At 37.6% G+C, this 23,786-nt stretch overlaps 2 protein-coding genes across 51 annotated transcripts in view; both read left to right on the top strand.

Moving 5' to 3' along the window:
* tacc2 (transforming, acidic coiled-coil containing protein 2) overlaps positions 1-12,473 on the top strand; it is a 99,650-nt gene extending 87,177 nt beyond the window's left edge. For 28 of the 50 annotated variants that reach the window (XM_073920940.1, XM_073920942.1, XM_073920941.1 and 25 more), the window contains 6 exons: positions 1,046-1,089; positions 1,271-1,303; positions 2,784-2,944; positions 10,275-10,381; positions 10,711-10,831; positions 11,518-12,473. In XM_073920940.1, coding sequence (XP_073777041.1) covers positions 1,046-1,089; positions 1,271-1,303; positions 2,784-2,944; positions 10,275-10,381; positions 10,711-10,831; positions 11,518-11,583 — 532 coding nt within the window. In that variant the 3' untranslated portion in view covers positions 11,584-12,473. The remainder of the gene's footprint in view (positions 1-1,045; positions 1,090-1,270; positions 1,304-2,783; positions 2,945-10,274; positions 10,382-10,710; positions 10,832-11,517) is intronic. The other 22 variants (XM_073920944.1, XM_073920945.1, XM_068213069.1 and 19 more) reach the window with 1 other exon arrangement.
* A 1,662-nt stretch (positions 12,474-14,135) lies between these two features.
* ly6pge (lymphocyte antigen 6 family member pge) lies at positions 14,136-22,521 on the top strand. Its single transcript, NM_001327838.1, has 3 exons — positions 14,136-14,454; positions 19,856-19,972; positions 21,803-22,521. Exons 1-3 carry the CDS (start codon positions 14,394-14,396, stop codon positions 21,991-21,993), a joined length of 369 nt encoding a protein of 122 aa, NP_001314767.1. The 5' UTR covers positions 14,136-14,393; the 3' UTR covers positions 21,994-22,521.
* Positions 22,522-23,786: the final 1,265 nt, after the last annotated feature.

Genomic DNA, 23,786 nt, shown 5'->3' on the forward strand with positions numbered 1-23,786 from the left:
ATCAGGGGGCTCTTCTTTTTCTGGAATGCTTTTTAAAACTGTCAGTTGGCTTTAGGGAAGTGGATGGGCAAGTCAATCCGTGCTTTTTAAATCACTATTGGTTGGGTTTAGAGACGTGGAAGGGTGGGTCAGTCGATTGGTCGGTCAGTCAGTAGACTGTCAGTCGACCGCGGCCTCTAGTGGATTTATGTGAGAACAGCAGGCGAGAATGACACTCGCAAGAGAAATTTGAGATCTGGAAAAGCATACACAGCGGCCTCTGGTGGATTTGTGAAAAAAATAAAAAAAATAAAAAAGTACCTCCTGGGACATATTTGGTGCTCTCCAGAAATGTATGAAGGGCTACGTAATCAGAATGAGCCTGGGTTGAAATTGAGGGCACAAATAAGAAAAACTTGTCCAACTAAATTTTCATGTGAGTGAACAAATTTGTAAACTGTGGCTATGATTTACAAAAACCAAGAGAATAGATTCTTTATTTTTGGCCACAATATTGTTTTTGCATGTCATGTGCAGAGCTTTGTAAAAAATATTCTTCATTTTGTTACAAAATTACAAAAGTCCTATTTTATTTATGAATATTTGATTTTGAGTATGTATGCATTAATACATTTATTTATTTATTTCACACAGCTTGTTGTATAATAAAAATATTATGGAGGCAGATCTTGCAGATTACAAGAGTTTTTTTCTAATCCTCCAACTGCTAAATTATAGCTTGAATTATTGATATCTACTCTGCACTTGGAATGAACCAGATCTCTTTTAAAAGGCAACATTGGACAATTTCACAAGATTTGGGGCACTTTTTTGTCACTTCTTGGGGAATCCTTTTTCTTACAGCAATATTGTAACTAAAAATTTGTTTTGATTATCCCTGTATTGTATACTTACAGGCTGGAGTTGGGGTGTTCTTTTCTTTTGTTGGTTTGTTTTCGTAAGTTTATGCATTAAAAATAATCCTGGAATTTGTGATTATTGTTAGTCTATTCAATGACTAAATAAAACCTATTTGACAAAAGTGTTTTTTCTTCATTCTTCACAGGAGGATAGTCATGGAATATGAAAAGACCATTGCAGAGATGATCGGTGAGTCTTGATGTTTGCTAAACAAAGCTTTACCTTCTGTGTTTTTTGGACACACTTTGACCCTTCTGATTCCCTTTTTTCTTCTGCTATAAATGAACGGGCACACACCCCTTTTCCCAGTCACACCACACTGCCACATATTTGCAATAAGTTTTTTTTAAATTTCTCACTTAATTTGCAGACAAATCTTTCGTGCCTCCGGACCCAAACACCGGTCAGTTATGAGCACATATCTTTATGTCTCCCTATGTATTCCACTTGACCTCAGAAAACTCCAACATGTTTCTGCTCAAACATGTCCCGTACCAGGCCTCACCCACTGACAAATTAATCTATTTTTTTTTGCCTTTCCAGTGTTTACAGCCACGTAAATGCTGTAGACTGTGTTCATTCTTACATGTTCTGATTCATAAGATCTTACTTGCCTGGTTTAACCTTGACATGCTTTTCTCTCTTTGCAATGACACAAAAAACATTCATGTTAAAATTCCACTCTTGATAATCCACTTTCCAGCTGTTTTGTTCATTTGTTTTATTTTGTATCTTTGCTCTTCATTTCTTTTTCCATTTCATGGCCATTTTCTGGCTTTCACCAGCTACTATACTTTATTTTGTTCTTTCACACTTTCATTAATTTCGATATTCTCCCATGTAAGCGACACACTTTTCTTCTCACACATGTCCCACCCTGCTGGCTTGACTTAATGCCGTCCCTTCTTTCTGTTTTGCTTCCTCCGTTCCCCATAAATATTTGATATATCACTCAGGCATGCCTGGTAAGTAACAGCAAATCTTTTTTTTCATTGTTTGTGTTGCATTCACCGCATCTGATTGTGTCAGAGAGTTTTCTCTTCTCTACCCTGATGTCGGCCTCACATTTTAGCATCATCTATGTTCTTCAAGATCTTTTTGTATTCTCTGAAATATCTTTCATCTTCAGCTCATCAGTGTTGGGGAAGCTGTTTTGATACTGTAGCTTTCCAAACTACAAGCTCATTGTACAGACACTTTTTATCAATATCGCTGTTGAAACATTCTTTGATGAATAAAATTAATCATTTATTTTAAAAAGGATTTTTATTTATGATTATTTCTTATCTATTTTTTCTTGCTAAATATAAATGTTAATTCATTTTTTTCACTTGTGTACATATTAACTTATCTAAATTTAAGTAATAGTATAATCTGTTTTTAAAACAATTGACAGTACTTGTTTAACTCCAAAGAGATATTGTATGTAACTGAGTGAGGATTCAGCTGAATCTGTGAAACTTAGTTCATTAAAAAAAAAACATAGTTGACCTGCTAAGACTTGCTAATATGAAATTTGTAACAATAAATCTTTTCATAAAGTTTCCCTAAAAACTGTTTAAGAGGTGCTGAGTAAGTTTTTCAAAGGACTTCTCATCTTTCACCATGTCTCCACAGTTTGTGTGTGTGTGTGTGTGTGTGTGTGTGTGTGTATGTGTGTGTGTGTCTGCATGCACCAGAAATGCAGGTCTGAAATCTGCATTTTCATTTTTCATGATCAACGATGTAGCCATACTGTAGTATAATTTCATATCTACATTAAAATCAACCTCTGCTTCATCCCAAAAAAATATATATATATATATTAGCACATCCATACATTTTTTATTGTGCATTATATATCTGCGTAATATTAACTTTATATATTTGTGTGTATGTCTCAGAGGGCGAACAGAGGGAGAAGTCTGTGTCTCACCACACTATCCAACAGCTGATCCTGGAGAAGGATCAGGCTTTAGCTGATCTCAACTCGGTGGAGAAATCTCTTGCTGACTTGTTCCGTCGCTACGAGAAGATGAAAGATGTTTTGGAAGGTTTCCGCAAAGTGAGTCACTTGAGAATTTTCATTTGGAGTTTATTTGAATTTTTGTAATTTGCTAATTTTAAAGTCAAAATTCACAGTAGATCACACCTTAAGTAAACATTTGGTTATTGTTTAAAGCCAAAACAAGGTATTCATACTTCATTCCAAAACAAGATCTTCACATTTTGCTGCGGTGTACTAAAATACACAGATTATGATTGAAACATCGCTCACATCCTTTGCATTGGCTTGCTTTCCCACTCACTTAAGTTGTGTATGATTCATTTGTTCATGAGTTTACCAGAGATGAGATATCATTGGTTAGGTAGGAGGTGAAGTTATTGTCATGAAAGTTTATGAAGGCATATATATATGTATATACAGTTATATATACAGTTGAAGTCAGAATTATTAGCCCCCTTTGATTTTTTTTTTCTTTTTTAAATATTTTCCAAATGATGTTTAACAGAGCAAAGACATTTTCACAGTATCTTTGATAATATTTTTTCTTCCGGAGAAAGTCTTTCGTTTTATTTCGGCTAGAATAAAAGCAGTTTTTAATATTTTAAACATCATTTTAGGGACAAAATTATTAGCCCCTTTAAGCTATGTTTTTTCTTGACTGTCTTCAGAACAAACCATCGTTATACAATAACTTGCCTAGTTACCCTAAGCTGCCTAGGTACTGTAACCTAATTAACTTAGTTAAGCCTTTAAATGTCACTTTAAGCTGTATAGAAGTGTCTTGAAAAAAATCTAGTCAAATATATTTTAATGTCATCATAGCAAAGAGAAAATAAATTAGTTATTAGAAATGACTTACTTAAATTATTATGTTTAAAATGTGTTTAAAAAGTCTTCTCTGTCAGGGTTCTGATCAAGGCAAACAGAAGACACAAATGCAGGTCCTTCACAGTTTATTCAAATATAAGCAAAATAGCAAACTCAGATGGGAAAAAGGTTCTTCAACAAAAACAGCTCCGAAGAGGAAAATAAGATTTTCAATAGCTTCACTATGGAGAATTCTCAAAAACATCCAGAGGGAAAAAACTTAAACTTAAACTCTCCGTAGAGGAAAAAAGTCTTAGAAAACTAAAGTCAGAAAAAAGGGAAAAAATGTAACAAAAATGTCCGAAAAATCCAACAAAAAAATGGAACAAAAACCTCTTCGTAGAGAGGACAGGCTTCTCCCAGAGGGTGTAATAATAGGTACCGCCGGCAGGGGGCGATACTGCTGGGTCGCGCTTCCTGGGCCGCGACACCCGCGAGGAAGAGAGAGCGCTGCGGGGCTGGAGGAGACCGGAAAATGGATCGCTGAAGCGGAGAGAAGAGACAGGCGAGCAGCAGGAATGAAACTAAACGGGAACGGGCCTGGTAGCAGAAAAAGGCAAAATCAAAGATGTAGACCGGGATTCAGATACAACAGGAAAAAGGCTGACATGACAGGACCGGGAGATCGAGGGAAACACGAGAAGGGCAAACAACAATCTGACACAGGACAGCGCTAAGGGAAGGAATAAATAGAGGGAGAAATCAAGAAGAACAGGTGAGTGACATTAACTTAATAACGTAATAGCTTAAACAAGAGGATGGGCGTGGAATTAGAGAGTAAACAGAAGGCATGTGGCGGAGGATCAAAACAAAACATGCTAGGGAAAGGCACATAGATAATACAAACAAAACAACAACAACACCCAGTGGCCCAGATGATCAAACCGAGGACATGACAGTACCCCCCTCCCTACGGGCGCCACTGGGCGCTCCAGGAGGGGGCTCACCTCGTCGCCGACGGAAGTCCGCGATCAGCCCCCTGTCCAGAATATCCCTGGCCGGAATCCAACTCCTCTCCTCCGGGCCATAGCCCTCCCAGTCCACTAGGTATTGAAATCCACGACCCCTACGTCTGACATCCAGTAATCTCCTAACAGTATAGACTGGAGAGCCATCCACTAGACGGGGGGGAGGGGGGGAAGGGGTCGGAATAGAGGGAACAAGAGGGGAGGAATACACAGGCTTAACCCTAGAGACATGAAACACTGGGTGTACCCGACCAAGCGTAGGAGGAAGCTTGAGCCGAACCGCCACAGGACTCAACACCTTTGTGATCCGGTATGGACCAATGAACCTGGGAGCCAACTTACGGGAAGCAACCCTGAGAGGCAGGTCCTTAGTGGAGAGCCATACCCTTTGACCACATACATAGTGAGGAGCCAGAGTCCGATGACGATCAGCCGCTGCTTTGGTCCGTCTACTAGCCCGGGCCAAGGCCTCCTTAGCTCTTCTCCAGGTGCGCCGACACCGTTGGACAAAGGCCAAGGCAGACGGGACCGCAGCATCGGGTTCCTGTGAGGGGAACAGAGGTGGTTGATAGCCAACAGAACATTGGAATGGTGACATACCTGTAGTAGAAACTGGTAGAGTATTATGGGCATACTCTACCCAGGACAGTTGTTGGCACCAGGAGCTAGGGTTATGGGATGCCAGGCAGCGGAGAGCACGTTCCAAATCCTGGTTTGCCCGCTCAGACTGCCCATTGGTCTGAGGATGGAATCCCGACGACAGACTCGTAGAGGCCCCGATCTGTCGGCAGAATTCCCTCCAGAACCGGGAGACAAACTGGGGACCCCTATCGGAAACCACATTAACCGGAAGACCATGAATCCGGAATACGTGGTCTACCACCACTTGAGCTGTCTCCTTGGCTGAGGGGAGCTTGGGGAGGGGAATGAAATGGGCCGCTTTGGAGAATCGGTCCACCACCGTAAGGATCACGGTGTTACCCCTCGATTCCGGCAAACCAGTGACAAAGTCAAGGGCTAAATGTGACCAAGGGCGGGAAGGAATGGGTAGGGGGTGAAGCAGACCAGTGGGAGGCGAATTGGAACTCTTGTTCTGGGCGCAAACTGAGCAGGCTACCACGAACTGCCTGACATCCCTGGCCATGGATGGCCACCAAAATCGCTGACGGATGGCAGCCAGTGATCTCCGAACTCCTGGGTGACAGACCATTCTGGATGAGTGACCCCACTGGACAACCTGAGAGCGCAGAGCAGTGGGAACAAATAACTTGCCCGCTGGGACCCCTCTCGGTACTCTGCACTCTCGCAAGGCCTCTTGTATCTGTCTCTCAATATCCCAGGAGAGAGAGGCCACCACTACCCCCTTGGGCAAGATGGTGTCATTTGAAACCTCCCTCTCTGGGATCTCGAACAAGCGGGAGAGAGAGTCAGGTTTGATGTTCTTAGACCCAGGCCTGTACGAGAGCGTAAAGTTGAACCGGCTGAAGAAGAGGGACCAGCGAGCCTGTCTTGCACTAAGCCTTTTGGCTGAACTTAGATATTGCAAGTTCTTGTGGTCTGTCCAGACCAAAAAAGGTTGAACTGCACCCTCTAACCAGTGGCGCCACTCACCCAAAGCCAATCTGACTGCCAGCAACTCCCGATTACCAATGTCATAGTTTCGCTCTGTGGGGGTCAGGCGGTGGGAGAAGAAAGCACAAGGATGCACTTTCCCATCCCGGGGAGATCGTTGTGACAGGACTGCGCCTACTCCGACCTCAGAAGCGTCCACCTCAACTATGAACTGTCGTTTAGGATCTGGAACAGATAAGACAGGAGCAGAGATAAAACGGGACTTTAATTTATCAAAGGCCTCCTGAGCCTTATCGCCCCACCTAAACAGTACCTTGGGAGAGGTGAGCGCAGTTAAAGGTGCAGCAATCAGACCAAAGTTCCGGATGAATCGCCGATAAAAGTTGGCAAATCCCAGGAACCGCTGCAATGCTTTACGAGAGTCAGGAGTTGGCCACTCGGCAACAGCCCTTACCTTAGAGGGGTCAGCTTTGATCTCACCCGCCGAAAATCACAAACCCCAGGAACGACACAGACTTGGCATGGAAGACGCACTTCTCTGCCTTAACAAACAGCTGGTTCTCTAGTAGTCGTTGCAGCACCTGGCGAACATGCTGAGTGTGTACCTGTAGAGATGGAGAGAATATTAAGATATCATCAAGGTACACAAAGACAAACTGGTTTACCATGTCTCTCAGCACGTCGTTGACCAGGGCCTGAAAGACAGCCGGGGCATTGGTCAGACCAAAGGGAAGGACCCGATATTCAAAGTGTCCCGTGGGTGTGTTGAAGGCTGTCTTCCACTCATCCCCCTCCCGTATGCGAATGAGGTGGTAGGCATTACGGAGGTCAAGCTTGGTGAAGACCTTAGCTCCCTGCAGGAGTTCAAAGGCTGAAGACATAAGCGGCAAGGGGTACCTGTTCTTAACAGTGATGTCATTCAGCCCTCGATAATCAATACAGGGTCGAAGGGAGCCATCCCTCTTCTTAACGAAGAAGAACCCAGCACCAGCAGGAGATGAGGAAGGGCGGATGAGGCCAGCCTTAAGGGATTCGTTAATGTACTTGTCCATAGCCTCTCTTTCTGGACTGGAAAGGGAATATAAGCGACCCTTTGGCGGAGAAGTGCCTGGGAGGAGCTCTATGGCACAATCGTAGGGTCGATGCGGAGGCAGAGAGGTGGCCCGGGACTTACTGAACACCAGGGACAAATCACGGTACTCCGCCGGAACCCCGGTCAGATCATCCGGCTCCACCTGCAACACAGAAGAGACAGAACCAGGAAACGGGGCAGGACCAAGACAAGACTCAAGACAGGAATGACTCCAAGACAAGACAGAGTTTCCGGACCAATCCACGTGAGGACCATGCTGCACCAACCAGGGGTGACCCAAAACAATGGGAGCACTGGGAGAATCTAAAAGGTACAACGTGGTGACCTCACGGTGATTGCCGGAAACTATAAGACTTACACTGGGGGAAGTATGGGAGACTGTGGCAATCAGGGTACCATCTAGGGACCGAGCAGGAATGGGTTTAGGGAGAGGGATGGCAGGAATACCCCACTGAGCAGCCATAGAGCGGTCCAAAAAATTGCCCTCCGCCCCAGAATCAATGAGGGCTGAACAACAGTTAGAGGAGTCCCCATACTGGACTGACACAGGAAGTAGGGTACGGGAAGAGGGGGAATAGAAGAGTGGGATAGTGCTCACCAGGATCCCCCGTTTCACTAGTGAGCCTTGGCTTTTGCTGGACAGGATGCTGCAAAATGTCCAGGCTTGCCACAGTAGAGGCATAGGCCCCGAGCCAGTCGTTGCTGTTTCTCCTGGGGTGTGAGGCGGAGGCGCCCCACCTGCATGGGTTCGGGGTCAGACAAAGTGGCAGAGGCAGTGAGTGAACTATGATCATCCATCGTGGCTGAGGAATGGACCATCCTTCGGCGGTGTCGTCGGCGAAGACGGACCTCGACGCGAAGTGCCAGGTTGATGAGGTCATCGAAGTCATGGGGCAAGTCATGGGTAGCCAGTTCATCCTGGATCTCCTCTTCTAGGCCAGCACGAAACATTGCCCGGCAAGCTCCCTCATTCCAGTCGCACGAGGCAGCCAGGGTCTTGAACTGGATTGCGTATTCAGTAACAGAGCGACTCCCCTGGCGAAGTCGTGCTAGCTGGTCTGCAGCCTCCTGTCCCCTGGCTGACCTGTCAAAAAGCCTCATCATCTCCAGTCTGAGTTCGTCAAAAGAGGCACAACATGGAGATCTGGATTCCCAAACAGAGGTACCCCAATCACGGGCTCTGCCTGTGAGAAGAGTCAAAACAAAGGCCACTCTTGTCTCTTCTGCTGCATACGTGCGTGGTTGAAGTGCAAACACAACCGAACATTGGGACAGGAAGGCCCGGCATGAGTTGGGATCGCCGTCATAGGTGGGTGGGTTGTTACAGCGGGGTTCAGACTCATGACGGGGAAAACGGCCTCCTTGTGCTGCTTCTAGCTGAAGGTCCTGTATGCGAGCAGTGAGGTCAGCCACCTGATTAGACAGAAACTCTACCTCTCTTGTAGTGTTGGAGAGTCTGGTCTCATGTTGCCCGAGCAGGGCTCCCTGCTGGGCCACGGCAGATCTGACGGGGTCTTGGCCTGCTGTGTCCATCCTGGTCAGATTGTTCTGTCAGGGTTCTGATCAAGGCAAACAGAAGACACAAATGCAGGTCCTTCACAGTTTATTCAAATATAAGCAAAATAGCAAACTCAGATGGGAAAAAGGTTCTTCAACAAAAACAGCTCCGAAGAGGAAAATAAGATTTTCAATAGCTTCACTATGGAGAATTCTCAAAAACATCCAGAGGGAAAAAACTTAAACTTAAACTCTCCGTAGAGGAAAAAAGTCTTAGAAAACTAAAGTCAGAAAAAAGGGAAAAAATGTGACAAAAATGTCCGAAAAATCCAACAAAAAAACGGAACAAAAACCTCTTCGTAGAGAGGACAGGCTTCTCCCAGAGGGTGTAATAATATGTACCGCCGGCAGGGGGCGATACTGCTGGGTCGCGCTTCCTGGGCCGCGACACCCGCGAGGAAGAGAGAGCGCTGCGGGGCTGGAGGAGACCGGAAAATGGATCGCTGAAGCGGAGAGAAGAGACAGGCGAGCAGCAGGAATGAAACTAAACGGGAACGGGCCTGGTAGCAGAAAAAGGCAAAATCAAAGATGTAGACCGGGATTCAGATACAACAGGAAAAAGGCTGACATGACAGGACCGGGAGATCGAGGGAAACACGAGAAGGGCAAACAACAATCTGACACAGGACAGCGCTAAGGGAAGGAATAAATAGAGGGAGAAATCAAGAAGAACAGGTGAGTGACATTAACTTAATAACGTAATAGCTTAAACAAGAGGATGGGCGTGGAATTAGAGAGTAAACAGAAGGCATGTGGCGGAGGATCAAAACAAAACATGCTAGGGAAAGGCACATAGATAATACAAACAAAACAACAACAACACCCAGTGGCCCAGATGATCAAACCGAGGACATGACATTCTCTCCATTAAACAGAAACTGGGGAAAAAATAAACAAGCAGTCTAATAATTCAGGGGTGCTAATAAATCTGACTTCAACTGTCTATAAAAAATCAATTGTAATTAAAAATACATTATTCTATTAAAGAAAATTTTCATTTTCATTTTCATGGTCACTTTAACATGGTCATGGTCATCCTATTGGCCTTGAAGCTTTAAGGGATAGTTTTGGGTTACTTTTAACTTTTGAACCAGGAACCACTGACATCCGTTGTAGGAAAAACGAATACCGTGGAAGTCAATGGTTATCGGTTTTTAACAAAAACAACAAAAAAATAAACTCATAATGGTTTGTTGTAAGTGAGGAGTAAATGATGAGGAAATGATGACTGAATTAGCAGTTTTGGGTGAACTATCTCTTTACAGTAAGTGATTTAAGCCATTATTAATCATCATTATAGCTGACTTGAGTTTTTTCGTTTTTCCATCAGAATGAGGATGTCCTAAAGAAATGTGCGCAGGAATATCTGTCTCGTGTTCGTAAGGAGGAGCAGCGCTATCAGGCCCTAAAGATTCACGCTGAGGAGAAACTGGATAAGTAAGTACTGATATTTCACAAGTCCACTAATATATTTTACTTTGGACAGAATTTCTGTTGCCTGAAATAATAACTTTAGTATAATTAAGGGTCACGCCCAAACTTACATTTATATGCACTGCTTTTCACTTGATAATGTATGTGACTCTCAGCGCAAATGCTTCAAAAAGATCATATATATATATATATATATATATATATATATATATATATATATATATATATATATATATATATATATATATATATATATAGAGAGAGAGAGAGAGAGATTAGAGTCCTTATAGATTTGAAATGATGGTGTGACTCTGGCCATGTGACACCCACAGGGCAAATTCCGAAATCGCTCAGGTGAGAGCCAAAGCCAAGCAGGAGCAGGCAGCGCATCAGGCCAGTCTGAGGAAAGAGCAGATGAAGGTGGATTCACTGGAGCGCACACTGGAACAAAAGGTTTGCTCACAATCACAAATCCATGTTCATCTCATTTTTCATATTTATCTTTCATACTGTCTGTCTGTCTGTCTGTCTGTCTGTCTTTTGAAAGTTTATTTTAACTGTCTATTTATAGAATAATCCTAGGAAAATATGTATCGTGACTCTCACAAAAATGATGCATTGAACATTTAAAATAATTGCAATGGAAATAGAGTAAAGTCTTTCATCCGCAGCAGATTTATGTCATTAACAAAAAAGAGAGCACGTAATCCAGAAGGAAAGCATCAGAGTAACAGCATCAGACAGTAAGACAATAGGATTTATCCAACTGACAATGCAGGACTAAGGGAAGAACCAAACCGAGGGCTTAAATACGTAGCCAAACTACGAACCAAACTAGAAACAGGTGAACATAATCAGTTAAGCTAATGAGTCAACAGAAACTAACTAGCAGTGGGAGAAAGGAAACACAACCCAAGAACCAAAGAAAACAGAACCATTACAATGATAAAAATCATATTATGTTATATTTCAGAAAATGTGGTGTAAATATATATTTAACAAATAAGAAATAATAATATTTCAAAAAAGTTTTGTGCTTTTGATCAAGAAAATGCAGCATTGTTAAACATAGAAGACAGAAGTGAATCTACAAACATTCAGATATTAACATGATGTTTTTTTCTCAATTATTTTTAAAGAACAAAGAAATCGAGGAACTGACCAAAATTTGTGATGAACTGATTGCCAAGATGGGGAAGAGCTAGCTGTCCATTCAACAGTGTTCAGTCCAAACAACAAAGAGACAACAACAACGACTGTAAAGATGGAGTAGCAGGACCAACGTGTCCGGTATTGTTTGTTTCTCTTTCTAATGGACAGAACCATGAACTAAACGAACAAAAGGATCTCACACTACTGACTTCTTCACATAAACTGGAGTCCCATTGACTGGGAGAACACACTAGATTCTGGCTGTAATTATTTTCTCTGCATTTTGATGTATTAATGTACACCAACTTACCTATGTTGAGGGTCTTGTGAAAGTGCTGCCCATCAGTAGAGACTTTTTTTGACAGTCTGTATAGCTCACACGCACACAAACAGAGAGTATGTGTTTATAGTGAGTCTGAAGTTATGAGTGTCTTTGCCATGACAACCACTGATGGAGCCGACTGTTAAACTGAACCCTGTCCTACCCTCTTCTTAACTTCAAAACACCAGAGACGATATAAATATATATATATATATATAATATATAATGTAAAACAGATCATTCAGTTGTCACAAAGTGGTATTCATGTTCATGAAAAAAACATGCATGTCGTAGGCCTTGACGGTTTTGTAAATATGATTAAAAAATGACTTGAATATAGTAAAGGAACACAACTGCAGATTTTGATACTGATCTGCTTCCTTGTGTATCTTTGTAGATACTTGTTGTTCATTTGATTCGTTGTCTTTTAGCAACACTGATGTGCGATTTTATTTTTGGATTTTATTTTGATATATAAAAGAACCCACTCGCCGCTGTCAGTGGTTCTGAGCTAATTTAATCTGAATGGTTTTGTCTTAGTCTTGCTAAAGCTGATGTTTCACACTGTCAGTTGTGCAGGACATGCTTACAACGTGCAATAAAAGATGGCAATACAAATAATCTGTTTATCTGACTCTGTATCGCCCTGACACAGTTTATATGCTCATGTAGAGGCATGATGTTTGGTCTTAAAATAATAATCTTTTCCAATTTGTTCACTATTAAATGCTTATAGATTGTATAATAGACTTTAATAGATCAGCAAACACTGTAGCCTCCCACTCAGGCATTTTGAGAAAGCAATAATGATTTTAATGAACAAACAATGCATTTTGCTGACAGGATCCTACGTGTGCATGAAACATTAGCTGGCAGATGGGTCTTAAAATCATGCCAGACAGACTAATTTAGTGGCAATTATATGCTGGCACAGAACCAAACTCTCTCCCTCTGAGTGAAGAATAAAACTTTAAGAAAAAGTCAGGAATAAAGAAATTTGAAATCTTTTTCAAGCATGGATATTTTTATCTCACAAACATACTAATATGTTTGCATATTTATACATTACATTATATCAATAAAAGTTTTAAAAATAGGTACAGTATATAGTGTTTAAATACATGTAATTATTTATAAAATATATAAAATAAATGTTAAAATATTAAATTTTAATAAAATATATATACAGCAATATATTAATAATATAAAGAAATGTGCTGAAAATCTCTTTTCTTCCTTAAACAGCACTTAAGAAATATTGTAATAATTTTATCTCTTATATAGTTTTTATATCTTACATAGTTATTAAATATTAATTAAAATAAATACATTATATACCTATATACTGCAATATTATAATAGTAATATTAACAATAATAATAATAAAAATTATTATGCTTGGTAATATAAACAAATGTGTTGAAAATCTCTTTTCTTCAATAAACAGCTCTAAAGAAAGAATTGTAACATTTTTTTTATCTCTTATATAGTTATTAAATACTCAATATTAATGAAAGTTAAAATATCTAAAATATTTACTGCAATATAATAATAATAATATTAATTTATTAACTAATAACTGTGTCCTGTAGATTTTAGCTTCAACTTGCCTCAACACACCTGCAAGGATGTTTCAAGTAAGAGCTTGATTAGATAGCACATGTGTGTCTGAATATTTTGGAACTAAACTTTGCAGGACACCGGCCCTTCAGGACAGAGTTAGAGCACCACTGTCTTATATAGTTCATATCTCTTATATAGTTATTTAATATTTATTAAAATATTTAATATATATACTGCGATATAATAATAATAATAATAATAATAATAATAATAATAATTAAAGTAATAATATTAATAATAATAATAATATAAACTATTATGCCTTATAATATAAACAAATGTGTTGAAAATCTTTTTACTTCCTTAAACAGCACTTGATTAATATTTTTATATTAGTTGCTGCCTTAAATTTGTTTGAGTTGTTCATTTAATTGTGTATACAGTATATATATATATGACTGTAAAGACAAATGAGATCATTATACTGCAATAATATACTTGTTCATGAATTTATTATGCCTCAAACTTTGATATAGTTCCCCTTACCACTTACACATGTTTAAATAGCCTTCGCATCAACTCTTTCATTGGTTGTGTTTACTGCTTTACTATGTCACAGAGGATAATTATGTGTAATTACTGAATTTGTGTTTGGTCACCGATTAGCAAATCCTGTACATGTAGACATAAGCTGAACAAAGTGTGGAGGGAGAATCAGAGGCTGTCCAGAGAGCAGAGCTGCAGGACCTGTAGGGGTGGAGCGCAGCGAGCGATCCCTCGACCCTGATTAGTGGAGATGCTGAGAAGCCATTCAGATCTCAAGAGCGCAACACAGGCCTTAGCGCACTGCCTGTAATCTGTGTGTCCTCGCTGCCGTTGGGTATTAGCTCTCCAAAAGCACGGCTTAAGCTCAGGAGTTTTAAGAACAAACAAACTGATTTCCATCGTAACTTGACAGCCCCCTAGACCACCAGCGACATGAGAGCCGTCCATTCCTTCCTCCTGTTAGGCCTGGGCTTCGTCCTCCTCGCTTCTCAAAGTAAGTACTTCTTTTTTTTAACTTCTTTCTCACTACTTTAAAAGGGTTTTCGCTTCAATCTTCTCAGTTACAGCTTGTCTGGCTTCAGTCATTGACTAACCCTCTTCAGCTTTTCAGTTCAGACTTTAAGACATTGAGACTTTTTCATCATTTCATTTTATTTGCGTTCTCCAGTAGCGTCCTCTTGCCTCAGTGTGTCTTGTTGGCCATGAGAAAGGCGTTAAAGGACTAATGGCGAATATTAGGTGCAATTCAATCCCTTAAACAGATTGTGGGCTAAAAAGAGTTTGCAAGTCGCATGGCGTGATTTATATTAGATTGCTGGAGTTAAAAGAGAGTACTCTTTCTCTTAATATGTATACACATACACAGGCACTAAAAGGTCTTTAATACTCTCAGAAATAAAGGTATTCAGTGGTACAAATAATGTTCCCTGAGAAACAGTTTTGTACCTTTTTTAAAATTGTACCTTATATGGTACAGAAAATACCTCTTATGATACTGTTCTGGGCCTTTTATGGTACAACTGAAATGAAGGTACACAATTTTTCTCATATAAAATAATAATAATAATACATCTTATTTATAGTGCGCTTTTCTTAGACCCAAAATGCTACAAAAGGTATAAAAGTGTTGAACAATTCTTTCTTTATTGCTATAGCTATGAAAATAAATATGTCTGGAAAAGCAAAGTGATTTTATTAATAATATTAAAACAAAAATCATCATTTAAAAGTATATGTTTAATGAAACTTATAAACATAAATTATTAAGTTCTATTATACAATAATACAAAACAACTGGTAAAACATAAAACTACAGGTATTGTAAACTAAACATTTAAGGCCTTTTAAATAAATGTTTGGTAAGCATATTTGACACTTTCCAAAGTGTCTTGTCACTGTAGTGGTACCTTTGATGAAGGTACAATATTGTATCTGCAGGTACAAAAACCACATTTTGGTTTCCCATGGCACAAATCATGTCCTTAAAGGTACAAACTGCTATTGTACAAATATGTTTCTTTCTCTTAAGGTACAATTTTGTCCCATTAAAAGGTACTGCCCCAGTGACAAGGGTTTGTACCTTCTTTGGTACAACATTGTACCATTTTTTCTGAGAGTGTACTTAGAAATCTTTAAGGTACCAAACTAAAACATTACCAAAATGCAGTGACTGCATTGGGTGTATGTGTGTGGGTTTATAATTTAAATATTATTCATATTAAACAAATTAAATTGCGTATATGATTTTAAAAAAGTAATTTAATGTTAATGTTGTAAATAATTGCATTAATTACACGTGCTGTGAAAAAGCAGGAGATCATTACATGTAGAAAAAAAATTATGTGATATTAAACTTATATTTAATGCAAATTAATTTGTCCAAAACCATATACAATTAATAATATTTAATTATACAAACTTCTCTCCAAACAAACTGTTTATTAGCATTTAATAAAATATTCCCAACATATTAAAAGCATGATTACACTACAACCTGAATCTGTCTCCACATATTTGGTCAGCAACTGGAAATACTTGCAAATAATACATAACTTTGTCTACATGTGGGTTTTTTGTGTAGGGAATAAAATGACAGCGTCCATATACAGTATGGATGTGACATTTCTGAAGGACAATAAATAACAGTTTTTGTGACTATGATGTTTTACACTGCTCAGCTAAAATAATTATATAAATAATAAATAATCTTTTAAAATTAAAATGTTTTATCTATTTCTCAGTGAATATAGGCATGTCTTTTTGGTGCATTTAATTCAACTAAATTGTTCATGTTTACCTTCTTTTGATTTTTCCTCTTTTTAAAATTTGTATTTAATATTTTTCTATAGCATATAAATTTGGGTGTACTAGATTTTGGATCGTTATCCTAAGTTATTTTGTTAGATAAGCTCCAGATTTGGCTTCAGTACTGACTAATCCAATGTATATGCACTAATATAATATTGTAGAGCTTTCTATTAAAAGTATGAATTTAAAAGATAGGTTTGTTAGGGTGTACTCATATACAGATGAAGTCAGAATTATAAGCCACCTTGAATTATTAGCTCCTCTGTTTATTTTTCTCCCCAATTTCTGTTTAACGGACAGCAGATTTTTTTTTAACACATTTCCAAACATAATAGTTTTAAAAACTCAACTCTAATAACTGATTTATTTTATCTTTGCCCTCATGACAGTAAATAATATTCGACTAGATATTTTTCAAGACACTTCTATACAGCTTAAAGTGACATTTAAAGGTGTAACTAGGTTAATTAGGTTAACTAGGCAGGTTAGGATAATTGGGCAAGTTATTGTATAACGATGGTTTGTTCTGTAGATAAACAAATTAGCTCAAAGGGGCTAATAATTTTGTCCTTAAAATGGTGTTTAAAAAATTCAAAACTGCTTTTATTCTAGCCAAAATAAAACAAACAAGACTTTCTCCAGAAGAAAAAATATTATCAGACTTAATGTAAAATTTTCCTTGCTCTGTTAAACATAATTTGGGAAATATTTAAAAAAAGAAAAACAAAATCAAAGGGGGCTAATAATTCTGACCTCAACTGTATGCTGAGCACTGTATGTTTGTGTTTATATTACACACATTTTTATCATTTAAATATTTATATCAAACAAATTAAAGTGAATATAAAGTGTAAAAAAGTAATCATTTAAAGAAATGTAATTACTTGCATGTGCTGTGAAAACCTGAAAGCAGGAGCACATTAAATATAGTAAAAAGAGTCGTTTTAAAGCTGATATTGAATAAAAAAATTTTGTCATTTGTGACCAAATATAAAAGAAATGTATATTACAGTATAACAAAAAAATATCCCAACAAACGTTTAATTAGCAATTAAAAATATTCCCAAGATATTAAAAGCTTGATCACACTTCACCTCGAAACTGTCCTGTCCAGCTGACGTCAGACATACAGCAACTGAAAAATTGTAGATGTCTGCAAATGATACATAACTTTATTCCTTATGTCTGCATGTAGGTTTTCTTTTCTTTTTTTGGTGTAGAAAATAAGGAAGATGACAGCATCTATATATATATATATATATATATATATATATATATATATATATATATATATATATATATATATATATATATATATATATATATATATATATATGTGTGTGTGTGTGTGTGACATTTCTGAAGGATAATAAAATAACAACAGTTTTTGTGACTTGTGTGATGGGTAAGCCCAAATTTTTTCCTCTTTTTAAAATTTGTATTTAATATTTTCCTATAACATGTAAATTTGGCTGTACTAGTTTTTGGACCGTTATCCTAAGTTATTTTGTTAGATAATCTTCAGATTTGGCTTCAGTATTGACCAATCTAATGTATATGCACAAATATAATTTTGTACACAGTAGCTTCCTATTAAAAATAAGAATTGAAAAGATTTTATCATTCAGAAATTCATTTGATCATTCAGAAATCTTATTTTTAGTATTATTAATGTTAAAAAATAATTGCTGCTTAATGTTTTGTGATGCACGTTTTATTTGATGAAAATATCTTTGATTAGATTAACATTATTTCTCTGAATAACATTAAATGCTTCGTCAAATAACTTTTGCATGCAGCATTCAGTAAATAAATTCAACGATCATTATGGGAGTGAATGAGAACCTTTTAGATTAATGCTTAAAATAAAGTGACCTGAAAGCTGGAGCTTCTCTTTAGAGGTTTAGCACATTTCAAACGCTCTGAATATCCTGTTAGTAAAGCACTTTGAGCTTGTTGTGTGAACTGAAGCTTTTGCTATCAAAGCGAGACGGAGACTCAGATGCAGCCGAAGGAGCGAACCGTGTTAAGACACACATAACAGCTACTTTTAAAAGAAACGTCTGTTTTTGAAGGTGTTACAGTCCATCAACTTTATGTGTCTGATCTTGTTGGTTTAAGCTTCAAAACATGTTTGTTGAAAAAAAGCAAAAAAAAAAAAAAAAAGACTGCACATGGGAGGTGATAGTAAAGAGACACATGAAAAAGCCCCGGCGTCAATGCACTCTGCTAGGCATTTGTAAAACTCTTAAAAACATTGACATGTTTCCTCTCTGCTGTGACTTCAGTTCACTTCCCTCGGATCTGTTGAGCGAATGCGAAAAAAAAGGGACAAATCTGCTTTAGTATAAAAGGTCAATGTTCTGTTTATAGATTGCAAAGAGCAGTGAAGTTTGGGTGAAAAACAAAAACAAAAAAAAAAACAATGTGCTGTCTTGAAATTCCCTTGTTGTGTTTCTCTTCTTAAATTTAAATTGAATAAAAATGTTATTGAAATTTTCTATATTTTATGTACATCATTATAAATTGGATTGCATTTCCATACAAATGTATATAATATTTTTTGCCAGATGTCTCAGAATTTTTTTATTATTTTGCATGTAAAAAATATTTCTTTAAGAATATCGATAATATTTTTTTAAGATTACGTTTTATTAATGGGCGAGGCAGGGGCGCAGTAGGTAGTGCTGTCGTCTAATAGCAAGAAGGTTGCTGGTTCGAACCTCGGCTCAGTTGGCGTTTCTGTGTGGAGTTTGCATGTTCTCCCTGCCTTCGCGTGGGTTTCCTCCGGGTGCTCCGGTTTCCCCCACAGTCCAAAGACATGTGATACAGATGAATTGGGTAGGCTAAATTGTCCGTAGTGTATGAGTGTGTGTGTAAATGTGTGTGCTGTTTCCCAAAGATGGGTTGCAGCTGGAAGGGCATCCGCTGCGTAAAAAACTTGCTGGATAAGTTGGGGGTTCATTCCGCTGTGGCGACCCTGGATAAATAAGGGACTAAGCCGACAAGAAAATGAATGAAATGAATGAATGTTTTATTAATTGGGTTTTAAAATCTGAATTTAGATAATTAAGATATAAGAGATTAAATTAATTAAATTATTACATAAATAAAAAAAAAATAATTGTTATATTCTTTTGCAGTAATCGAATAATACTTTTATCTTTTAAAGATGTCAATCAGACTTTTTTTTAGCCTTCTGATGTTTTTTAAAGTTATCAATTAATTATAATTATTATTTCTTGATGTTATTGGTAAAATAAAAATATGTAATATTTATAATATATAAAATATATATCAAATACTTCATTGAATAAAATAATTAGAACAATGTAATAAAATATTAATAATGACATAATAATAGTAATAATTATATCGATATAATGTATGAGTTTGAATAATATAATGATGCAAAATATCATTTTTTATATTTAATATTTAACAATATTTTATTTTTCCTCATAAACAAGGCAAATATGCTGACTGAGAAAGTATCGAGTATAGATCAGTGCATACACAATCTGCCTTTTTTATTGTTATGTGCGAATTTTACTATTTTAGTTTGATTCCTTTCTGTGTGTGTTTAGGTGAGGCGCTCCAGTGTTACACCTGCATGGGCTCAACAGATGAAGACTGTAATCGACAGGGCTCCAAAACTTGCCCTAGTTACTCAGACGCGTGTGCTGTTGTTCGGGGACATGGCAGTAAGTCTAATGGCTTAGTCAACGGTTCATCTTCCTTCCACATCCATTCTTACATAAAAAGAAAACTAGACAGGGATTTTTATTTTTATTTTCTTGGATGTAGAAAATGAATCACAGACAAATAACCCTTCAGAAAAATATTACAAGATTTTTGAAAGATGCATAATTATCAAAGAATGTGATATGATGTATAGTCAACGTATAATGGTGAAAAACAAACTGAATTTCTGTAATATGTAAAGAAATTTTTTATTAGATTTCCAAAATAATTGCAATAACAGTATTACAAGTCTTTTAAATATTCAACATTTTTGAACATTTCTAGGACAAAAAAATTAAACATTATCGAGTACATTCATTTAAATCAAAGGTTTTTCCAGAGAGGATTTGAAAATCTCTTTTTATCACTCTTCACTGTAAAAATGACTGTGATTTTAGTGGTAAAAAAGCGTAAAAACTCTAATTGTAACCTGGTTAGCAGTTAATAAGTTTCCTTAATAAACACGGTAAGTTACTGTAAATTAACTTTTTTAGAATTCCCCACAGGACATTTTACTTTTTATGTTTTTTAATGTTTTTTTCTCATCAGTGATTTCCTTTTTGTACTGAGTTTTATGAAACATAGTTTTGAAAAATAATGTTTATTGCATAACTTGAGTGTAATGTGTGTTGCCACAATGTTGTTTAGTAGTTGTGTGAATGACACAGCATCTTCTAGACTGCATGTTAGTATGTTTCTTAGTAGCAGGCACAGGTTAATAAGATAAGACGCTAATATTAGGTGAGATTTAAGTCGTGATGTCAGGCAAGCAAAGATCAATGTCTAACCAACGTCTAGGACAACGACATTTTGACTTCCTATAATGATGTGAAATTATGTTAAAATTTGGTTGATTTTAGGTTGTGTTGGAAAGTGAATCCAACTTCAAACCAACATCATATTGATGTCAAACACTGACATTTATTCGTCAGGCATGGCACCCAAAATCTAACATCTGATAGATATCGTGGTGGTAACGTCCACACAATGTCAAGCTGTATCATCGTTAGATGCTGATTTGATTGATTTTAGTTTGGACATTGACATCGAGAACCCCATTTTCAACCCGATTTACAATGTCAATCTGATGTCATTTTGACGTTCTGTGTCTGCTGGGTCTGCTTGTGGAAAATGTTTGTGTATAACACTATAAATTAATAAAACATTGACATTTCTTTTGCAGATTATTCTAATGATAAAATTCTGGCAACCACTAACTTTTTTTTAACTATAAATTGTATGGATTTATCTTTTTTTTAACAGAAAATGCTTTAAACAGACAGCATTCATTAAAGAATAAAATGTTGTAAATAATTTGTGAAATTATTGTTATATATAGTTATAGTATAGTATAGTTATGAACAAATCCCTGTGAAACACATTTACTATATATACTTAATATATATGAAACCATATATAAAAGGAACCTATATAACCTTAAGAATAAAACTGTAAACAGAGCTAAAGTGCTGCTAAAATGTAACAGTTCTTTCTGCATGGATGAATAAGATGAAACCGGTGCAAAAAAAAATTTAGAACGTTTTTTTTTTTTTAATCTCCTTGGATGTGGAAGATGAATCACAGAAGGATAAATCTTTAGAGGAATCATTAATGACTGTGTGCGAATGTGTGTGAGTGTGTGTGTTAAGGGGTGGCGCAGGATCAGGTTGGTGTTTAAGGAAGACAGACTGCTCTGTCTGGCTCCAGCTTAGAAATAGCAGGAGGTCTGCAGCTTCCTTATGAGGATCAAGGCACATTAATATGTAATCATACGGCTCTTGTCTTCTTAGGTGGCGTAATGAAGTCGTGCTCATATAAATCCTTCTGCAGTCAGGCAAACAGCCAAGGCTACAGGGCTCCGGGTGTCAAAGTTCACTGCTGCTACTCTGACGACTGCAACGTGGCAGGACACGCCACTCAATTGGGCACCGGCTTCAGCTTCATTCTGAGCCTTCTGATGCTCGCCTGGCATCTGCTCTAATGTGATTCTTAGACGAACTGAGCAGGCTATTAATGTCCATAGCCACAGTGGAACTTGAAGGAACACTATGCGTTGAAAATCCATGTGATAAAAAATAAAACCGAATGTCAACGTCTTTGCTGCCATGGGATTGTGCTCGCAATAAATATAAGGTTGATAACGCATTCCAACTCAGAACTTCACATATGCAGATATTTCAGGAAGCAAATGAATTTATTTTTTGGTTTAGACCTGCTAGCTATTCAAAACAAAAAAGCCAAAAGCCTTTGATCCTTCAGGCCAAATAAATCGAAATGAATGGGGTGCTTTTCCCTTAAAAAATGAAAACTCTGGAATTTTTTATTCATTTTAGTTTTGTTTCAGGGCTGTGAGCTTTGTTTTTTTAGACAACAAAATGAGGAATTAAAAAATAATTATAAAGTATGGTTAGTTTAGCAAAACCACGCACTCTCAAAAAAATATGGGTTGTATTAAATCAACTCTGGGTCAAATATCTAAAATCCATCAGTCTGTTTGAAAAAATGATAATAAAAAAAGAAATGAACCCAATGTTAAATTTGTCTATATCTGTCCCAATATTGGTAGTTAGCTTGTGCTTAAAGGGATCGTTCATCCCAAAATTAAAATCCGGACATAATTTACTCTGCTTAGGCCTACTCCTATTCTTACAAGAGTTTTTCTGTTTAACACAAAGGAAGTTATTTAAAAAATTCTGGAAACTTGTTACCATTGACTTCAATAGCATTTGTTTTTCCTATCACAGTAAAATAAGTAGTGTCAATTTAACACTTAAAGTGTTGATTTTAACACTACTGGAGATCATGCATGGCCTTATTCAACTGATTGTAGTGTTAAATTTGCAGTGTAATATTGGCACTCTAAAGTGCTGAATAAATACACTGACAGTGTAGAATGTTACACTTACTCTGGAACGTGGAAAAAAGGTCCCTTTAAAAATGAACTAAAGTGCCCCCTGGTCTTCAGTTCACGACCGTCAACCAGTCCACTCTGCTCCCCCCATGTCTTCAGTTCACGACCGTCAACCAGTCCAACCCCCCCTTCAGTTCGAGATTGTCACCCTAACCCCCTCTCAACCCCATGCCCCCCTCCCCCTCGCTCTTCTGTTTGTGATTGTCTCCCCCACTTTTCAGTTGGCAAAATACTAAATAAATATTTGCATGTTGTACATTGTTTACATGTAGTTTGTGACCATTGATGCACCCCCCCCCCCACCCCAACCCGGTCCTCAGTTCGCAATCGCCCACCCCCCACACTTTTCGTTAACTTTTAGCACATGACCCTCAGAAAGTCTCTGCATGGTACTGCACTTACGACAGTTATCAAAGTTTTACACTTGGGGTCATTTAACACCCACAAGTGTTGCTAGTACTCCACAAGTGTCATCAAGTAAGTACTCCTATCAGTGTAACATTTACTTTTACACTGTTCTATGTTGTATGTCTAATATTAACAGTTATATTAAAGTATGGGACAATGAATGAAAAAAAAATGATCCAACCCATAGTACATCTGCACATCATTAATCCTGGCAGAAACATTACAGAGTCTAGGGATTTCTATATGTGTTCGACCTAATGTATTTGTTTAAATGATAACACAAGATAAAACACACTGAACTAACCCCTCTCAGTCGCAAGGGGTCAAAATGATGTAGTCTTTTCACAAGGGACCGTTGCATTGAGGGCGGAGTCAAAATGATTTGGCGCAATCTTTTGCACTTGCAGTGTTAAAGTAAAATCACATCATATTGCACCTTGCAAACACACTGGCAA

Source organism: Danio rerio, chromosome 13 (genome assembly GCF_049306965.1).
Source record: "Danio rerio strain Tuebingen ecotype United States chromosome 13, GRCz12tu, whole genome shotgun sequence".
Taxonomy (NCBI): Eukaryota; Metazoa; Chordata; class Actinopteri; order Cypriniformes; family Danionidae; genus Danio; species Danio rerio.